The 8,317-nt window shown below is 41.3% G+C and overlaps 1 protein-coding gene across 3 annotated transcripts in view; it reads left to right on the top strand.

Annotated features, from left to right (window-relative positions):
- Window positions 1-6,388: 6,388 nt before the first annotated feature.
- The window catches only part of LOC143861964 (quillaic acid 3-O-glycosyltransferase CSL1-like), a 30,484-nt gene continuing 28,555 nt past the window's right edge, over window positions 6,389-8,317 (top strand). For 2 of the 3 annotated variants that reach the window (XM_077372945.1, XM_077372948.1), the window contains exon 1: window positions 6,390-7,039. In XM_077372945.1, coding sequence (XP_077229060.1) covers window positions 6,425-7,039 — 615 coding nt within the window. In that variant the 5' untranslated portion in view covers window positions 6,390-6,424. Of the gene's footprint in view, window positions 7,040-8,317 lie in introns of all 3 variants that reach the window. The other variant, XM_077372947.1, reaches the window with a different exon arrangement.

The raw sequence follows: 8,317 nt of genomic DNA, 5'->3' as shown, positions 1-8,317 counted from the left end.
CATCTTCGCATTTTTCATTTTTCTCCTGCTCTATATTCTTATATTATGCCTTGATCTCGCACCGCTCAAGGCGAAGGTTCCTCACGAGGAAGAAATAAGGGAAAACGTGTTCACGACCAAGATCAATCTCCCTCTCCTCCACCGCCGCCTCCTCAAACCTATTCGGAGCTCATGATTCAACAAATCCCAAAGAGAAAGATTCTGAGCGGACGACGCGTCGACACTGAGGCTTACGAACGATTTCCACTCATCAACGACTTTACCACTCTTGGATGGGAAAGTATCCTCTTTTACAGTCCGTGGTGCGTATATCCCTCTCTCGTTCATGATTTTTATACAAATCTTCGAGTTTCCATTGAAAACAAAACTCTTACTACCAAAGTTCGTCATAAAAAGGTAACTCTTTCACTAGATGAATTTGCCAATGTCTTTGAACTTTTCAATGATGGAGCCCAAGTTTATTTTTGGCCAAATGACGACATTGATTCCACCGGCATCCCATCTCTCACCGTGTTCTCGGGCATTTGTAAAGCTTATGATCCATCCACTCAGGTCAAGACCCATGACCTTTCTGAGACTGCCCGTATTTACCACCTGATCATTTACAATAACATCACCCCACGGACCGGGTGTAAGGATGAGGTACGCCCTATAGAGGCGTTCTTACATTTGCTCTCCTTACGAACACCCCTGTTAGTCTCGCCTATGTCATTTTTTGACATATGGCAAAGGTCCCTACAAAGGCACACACTCATCTTCCTTACGGTCTTCTTTTGAACCGGTTGTTTCAATTCCTTGACATTCCTCTTGAGAATGTCAAATCCTCTGCTGCCACTATAGATATCGACCAAACTACTCTCTGTAGGATGCGCATTCCTCGGTTTTTAGAGAACATTCCTGCGCATGGTGGTCCTGATGTTCCAAGGGACAGTGCCGATGAGGCCAATGCTCCCGATGCTCCTACTGTTGATCCAGTACCTCCACATCCATACCCCTATACTGGAGGTCCTGCTCCTCCTACTTTCACCGGCACAGCAAATGATCTCGACATCCTCTACCGTGGTCTCCAGGTGAAAATCCAAGGGTGGTCCCGAATTGGCAACTAATGAGGAGTGAAAAATTAGGTTGCTAACGAGTTTTAAGCTTTTGAAAACTTCAACCCAATATTTAGAAGATTAAGAGATCAAGAATTAAATTCAAGCACACAAGTTAAATCTAAAGGTGCAAATGCAAATAAAGAGCAAAAGATAAGAGAGAGTGCACCCGAGATTTAAAGTGGTTCGGTCCTCCAAACGCGAGGCCTACTCCACTCCACCTACCAAACCCGTTGATGGCTTCACTATGTGATCTTCTTAACTTCGGCGAAGATCAATGCCGATTACAATTCCAACCGCCTTTAACCTTGGTGGCGATCTTCACCACGGAGAGTGGGCTACGCTTCTCCGAACACTCGCCCAATACAAAGTTCTTGATAGGAAAGAAAGAACAAAAACAATCCCTCACAAAGGTTTACAAATTGTAGAAGATGTACAAATTGAGCCTATAGATCCAAATCCTAATCTTAGAGGATGAGAGGCATAAACAAGTTTGATTCACTCTTTGGATATTCAAGTACAGTTTTAGAGTGTTAGGATTCATTCTCTTGAAGTTTAGAATGTCCATATATATAGGAAAAGCCAAATATGACCGTTCAAGGGCATTGTTGTAATTCCTGGAAAATTCCCAACGGCTAAAAATCCGACCGTTATAGTGTTCTCGGAGTTCCGAGAAAAAATCTCGGAGTTCCGGGAATACAAACAGAATTGAAAAAATGTCTACTGGACCATTTCTCGGAGCTCCGAGGAATCTCTCGGAGTTCCGAGCTCAGAGTTCCGAGAAGCCTATGCCGAGCAGATTTTTAATTCTGTTTCTTGGGCTTCCAACTTTACACAAAGTTTAGATTGTTATGAGGGTTCCACATTGTTGGAACACCACAAGGACAATCTCTTATACATTTCGGGTGTGTGAGATTAACTTATTAATGCCTCTTAAAATCTAAATTAAGATTGGATCTTATACAATCTAAATTGACTTCGATCTTCAATGCGATTCTTCAAGTCTTCATCGTCTTGGACTTCGATGTCTTTGGCCTTCATGATGTGGTCCAATGAGATCTTCTTGGCCTCAATCCAAGCAATGTTGTCTTAGCACCAATGTGATCTACAACTTAGACAATCAAACAAATTAGTGATCATAAATCACTTGTGTATTGGAATCATCAAAATAAGATGGGAATGCCAAGGTGGAAACCATTGGGCTTACACCAGGGCTCCTTCGTTCATCACTATGATAGGCTCCAGCACACTGTGGAGCAATTTCGTTTGGAGAACAAGACACAGTATGAGGTCCTTACTGGCTCTAGCGCGTACCTGTCACTTACGTGACACACCTTCATGAGGAATTCACTGCATTCGGGGAACGCTTTGGTGCCGCGTCGCCCACTTCAACACCACCCGAGGATTAGGACTTGGAGTCCTACTTGCATGCCTGCACTCTGATCCTCTATTTTTATCTCTCTGGCATGTATTATTCAGGTTTCACAAACTACTTTTACATTCTCTGCACTTCACTTGATACTACTCTTGCGGGTTTATTGCTCTTAATTTTGGTTGCTATGGTTTGTTGGATGCCATAGCTTGAACTCATTTTGATGATTGATATGCTCTGACATGGAGCTAATTTATGGGTTTTATTGTGTGGCTGACATATCTTATGCGTGGATGGTATGAACCCTATATGGTTGCATTAGATGTTTGCCTCGCTGACCAATGAATGTGGTTGATATGGTTAAATAGTCTGCAATGTTTTGATCTATTTGAATGACTTGCAATGCTCTAAAATGACCTAATTGTTTATTGAATGGAACCTTTTTTACTTATGTCAAAGGGGGAGAAATGCATATATAACTTGATTGCTTGCACAAACTATATGATTTAGTTAGAAGTTCCCTATACTAACTAGTGCATCTATTAAGGGGGAGCTTCTGTTGAGGGGGAGCAAGCTTTATATGTTACATGTCTTTAGCTTCTACCTCGCAATCAATCTAGGTTTTGCCATCAATCAAAAAGGGGGAGAATGTAAGCCGGAAGGCTTTCTCTCACCAATGTTTTGATTGAAACCAAACCCATATTGATTGATTATGTCAAGTTGTTTGCATATGATATGAATAGGTTAATGCGCTGAATGCAAGCAAGACATCATGGACATCACAAGTGACTTTTGGAATCTCAACGATCACAAACTAAAAGGTCAATCGAAGACAAGGAAAAGATTGAACGAGAAGATCGAAGACTCAAGAAGCCCAGAAGAGAAGTTGATCTCATGAAACTTAGTATTGTATGTCTCTCTTGGTTGATTGCGTATATGGCACATTAGGGAGTCCTAAAAGAAACTTAAACATCTCTAAGAATCACACTCCTCATAGTATGTTCAAGTCCGTAGTAATTTTCCTCAAGAAATATAAGTTCAAATATCCAGAGGAATTACGGACGTCTGGGATATTGGCGGACGTCCGTCTGCACCTTTGAAAAATAACCAAGGAAAATGCGGTCGTCCGGGAATCTGGCGAACGTCCATCTGCACCCTGAAAGGGTGGATAAAAATAACCGAGAAAATGGCGGTCGTCCAAGATATTACGGACGTCCGTAGACGGTCTTTGGCGCGCGTCTTAATTTCAAACGGCTATAATTGGCGGACATCCAGCACTTCTTCCGCGACGCGTTTGAAAGCCAAAAATTAGGGTTCGTTTTGTGACTTATTATTTAAACAACTTCTTGAGAAACCCTAAACACAACTCTTGCATTAAGAAACCCTAGCTACCATCTTCAAAGCTTGAAAAACTCTCACCTACTCCAATCTTGATATTGAATGTGATATTCCTCCTCATTGATTTCTCTAGTGTGCCATTACATTAAATCTTCCAAGAGAGATCTTTTAAGGGTTGTTTTCATTTAGTGAAAAGTAAGAGTAATCATTAAGCTTCTACATTTGTATATGCCTATTCAAGAGGCTTGAGAGCTTTCATTCTTTCATCTACCATTGTAAGGGAAGGGTTGTTACCTTTGATGAGTTTAAAGACTCGGTGAGTTTAAAGACTCGGAGTTTAAAGACTCAGTGAGTTTAAACACTCGGAGTTTAAAGACTCGGTGAGTTTAAACACTCATATTTGTAAGGAGCCTCGAAGCTAGGCGTTGTGTGGTCTTCGGATAGCGGACAACCTTGAGTGCGACCTCAAGAAGAGTGGAGTAGGTCTCTTTTGTGGACCGAACCACTATGAATCTCGTTGTTCTTGTGGTGTGCCTTCTACTCTCTCTCTCTCTCTCTCTCTCTCTCACATTATCTCTTAGCAACCACATTAGTAACATTCTAACCTTCTTGCATTACAAACTCTTTTCTAGATAATAGATTTGTGAATCTAAAAGAGAAGAACTTTAAAACAAGGGTTTTCTAAACTATAATTTTTTATAAACCTAATTCACCCCCCCCCCCTCTTCTTAGGTTGCCTAGCTCATTTTCAGGATAGTGTATATATAGCCCATAAAGAAATATGACCATTTGGGGGTAAAACAGTAAAAAACTAGGTTGAAAAAGTCAAGTCCCAACGGCTACTTTTTCAGTCTGTGGCGGTCGACCGAGGTACGGAGGTCGCCCCCTTATCGTGCTCTCTTATGTATTTTCAAATTTCAAACCGTCGCGGTCGACGAGCCAGTGGCAGTCGCCCGGCGAGGTCTCCCTGTTTGAATAAAAATTCGGCTCAAAACACTATCCGTGGTTGACCGGCCTATGTCGGTCACCCGCCATAAACCATGTTGGAATGTTTTTGTTTCAACAGAAACCATTCCGTGGTTGCCCGGATAACCTCGGTCGACCGGCCCGCCTTTGGAATGCAAGTGCTAGATTTCCAGCATTGCTTCCACGGTCGCCCGGGAAACCCTGGTCGACCGGCCCTGTATAAAATCTGTTTTTAACTTATAAAAATCAAGGGCTTTGGGCCATGGTCTTTGGGCTTTAGTCCTAGATTAACACATTTTTGGGTGTGTGTATGGTTTTCAAAGATATAAAAATTAAGTATGAAAACCATTTGAAAACCTATTGAAAGTGCAATCTACATAAATTCAAGAGGACTCTAAATACATTCTAAAAATGATATCATTGAGTCTTCTTGGAATGTGTCGGCTCCTTCGCACTTCCTTGGACTTCTTCAACTTGCGAGTGAACATCTTCAATTGATTTGGCTCTTGTGACTTCCTCCAATCTTCAAGACATGTTGAAAGGTGCATGAGGTGTCACCATGTTGGTTCATCTCCAAGCTTCTTCTTAACACTTGACTAGGCTACTTGTGGGATCTTTATCTCGCGCTTCTTGACTTGAACATCTTCCAAATGATGATGTCTTCACTGTAAGTGCAAGCTCTTTGATCGTTGTGTGTTTGAATCCACAAGCCATGTGTTGTGTTGAGTTGTATAATGGCGATATAACATGTGAAATTCCTGTCTAAAGTACAACACTACACGCAACACATTAGTCCATAAATACTGATGAATTTGGTTTGCTAGCATCAAAACAAGAAGGTAAGGTAAATGATTGAACCCATGGGAACCCTTGGGCTTACATGTTCCCTGACTAGTGTGCCCTCCACCATCTTAGTGGACACTAAGCTCTTCATCACTATGTACCTAGCAGTGTGATTCTGCTCCCCAAACATCTCCTTGATGTTGGCCATCATTTCCGTAGCTGTCGGCAACCCTTGGTGCTGTTGTTGCAGCACGTTGGTCATCGAAGCCAAGATATAACATTTGGCCATCTCATCATCATCATGCCACTTGTTATAACATTTGGCTATCTCGTCTTTATGATCCACATTTGGCTATCTCGTCTTTATGATCCATTTATGGTATCCTTTCATCCAAATATTGTGACCAATCAATCAGTACTATAAGTTTAAAAGATAGGGGTTGCTGATATCAAAACATAAGTGTGAATATCATTTACTTTTCTATTAACTTCTTTTTTTTTATGAGTCGTTTCTATCAACTTCTTGCATTTGTCCCTATCAAAAACTTCTTGCATTTGGATGTGTGCGGATCATAAAGACGCCACGACGTACGATCCTCACCCCTCACCAAAAGATCCTCATACAACATTATTCCCAGTAGAAAAAAACATAGACGTAATTGTCAGCTCAATAGTCTCCCAAGAGAAGCAAAGTCACAATTGCATATACAGCGTAGAAATGTAATCGTCAGCTAAATGTCTTTCTTCGTAGGAAACAGAACTCTCTCAACTACCATTCTCCCTAGTCAAGCACTCCTATCTGTATATAGTACGTAGCTTTGAGCTTATTAGAGAGAGAGAGAGAGAGAGAGAGAGAGAGAGAGAGAGAGAGATGGAGATAAGGAGAGAGAATGAGAAACGTGTTCTCTGTCTGAGCGAAATGCGCGTAGAAGCCAGTGCAACTATGAGCAGAATACAAGGCCTGATCCATTCAGCTTTGATTATGGGATTGCTCTACTACAGGACTAAATGGCTATTATTCTATAGCCCACGTCCCATGGTCATGTTAGCATGGTCCCTCGTCTTGGCTTCAGAGATCCTTCAGTCCTTCCTATGGTTCCTCAATGTAGCCTTTTCATGGCGCCCTGTCTCTCGAACTGTCTTTCCTGAGAATCTTCCGGACGACCGGGAGTTGCCTCCCATAGATGTATTCATCTGCACGGCGGATCCTGAGAAGGAGCCTGCTGTGGAGGTGATGAACACGGTCATATCGGCCATGTCCTTGGATTACCCGGCCGATAAGTTGTCGGTGTATCTCTCCGACGATGGGGGTTCTCCTATCACCCTTTATGCTCTCAAAGAGGCCGCTTCCTTCGCCAGCTCGTGGCTACCCTTTTGCAGAAAGCATGGAATCCAAACCAGATGCCCAGAGGCCTATTTCTCGGCAACACATGAGGATTATCATCGAGGGAGCCCTCAACTATTGAAAGAAAGAGAGAAGATCAAGGTACTCTCCCCGTGCGGGCGCGCGCACACGCACACACTAAAAAGCTCTGGTATTTGTCTCATGCATGAACTATTAAGGAAGAGGCTACGATGCACTACCGTATTTTGATATTGGCACTAACATGTTTTAAGAATTGCACAAACTCAATTTGTCTCTTCTTTTTTAACTAGCTTATGACAGCTTTTTTGGGAACTGTAAGTCTGTAATAACCTTTGACATGACAGTCGTTTAAATAATAAAAGACAAAATGGGTTTGTGCAATTATCAAAACATGGAAGTGCCAGTAACAGTAAACTTTGATAATGAATACTTTATTTTACAGAATATATTGGCAGGGAAACGCTACTTTAAAAGAGTAATGCTAGCAAGATTTCGAAATTTCGGTCGAAATCTAGTACTTGACCCGAAACTAATATTTTATTTAATATTAAATTTCGGTCGAAATATCGGTGAAATATTAAATTAATATTAAAAACACATAATTTTTTGGTCAAATTTCGGAAAAACCGAAATTTTGGCCGAAATAAATGACCGTTTCGGTTTTGACGGATTTCGGTTCTCCACCGAAATCCAAAATTTCAGATTTCGGTCGAAATTTAAAACCATGCTTACCCCAACATCAAAAGTGACATAAGCCAGCCCCTTGTCTTACCCTTGGTTTAGGAAAATTAATAAGAGGTTGATTTGTTTTGGGAAATGATATCAACACAACCATGTTTTGATATATGCGCTCACCTATCATGTCCTCTAGTATTTAAATAGCAGTCAAAGGTCAGTTTAAGAAAACTCTTACAGGCCAATTAAAAAACAAAAAACAAAAAAGAGAGTTTGTGTGCTGATATCATTTCTCTCTTTTTTTGCACATATGGCACGTACTCATTGATGGGCTCTCCCATTGATCTTACTCTCGGTCACAATATCATTATCGAATTTTAAAAAGTATAAAACAAAGTAAGAAGTGTGGTTATAAAAATGAGGAAAATGATTGTGAGCTTGAAGCTCATATAGCTTATATGAGCTTGAGGGCCCAAACACATGGGTCCCACATTTTTTGTGGTGATCCAAACCATTCATTTACAAGGCCCCATCATAGATAGGGTGTGTACCAAAAATCAGCTCCATTGGATCATCCTAACAACTTCAAAAGCGAAAGGCAAAAATGGGCAGATTTGTGGCAAACGGTGTCTGTCCATTTTACCCTCCACTTTTGGATAGGTTAGGATGATCCTGTGGAGCTGATTTTTTGTACACACCCTATCTATGTAAGGGCCTTTCAAA

The sequence above is a fragment of the Tasmannia lanceolata genome, unplaced genomic scaffold (genome assembly GCF_043159265.1).
Source record: "Tasmannia lanceolata isolate RefF3 unplaced genomic scaffold, GAP_Taslan_0.1 ptg000037l, whole genome shotgun sequence".
In the NCBI taxonomy this organism is placed as follows: Eukaryota; Viridiplantae; Streptophyta; class Magnoliopsida; order Canellales; family Winteraceae; genus Tasmannia; species Tasmannia lanceolata.
Note: the sequence above shows the minus strand (reverse complement) of the source record. Positions and strands in the feature narration are given on the sequence as shown.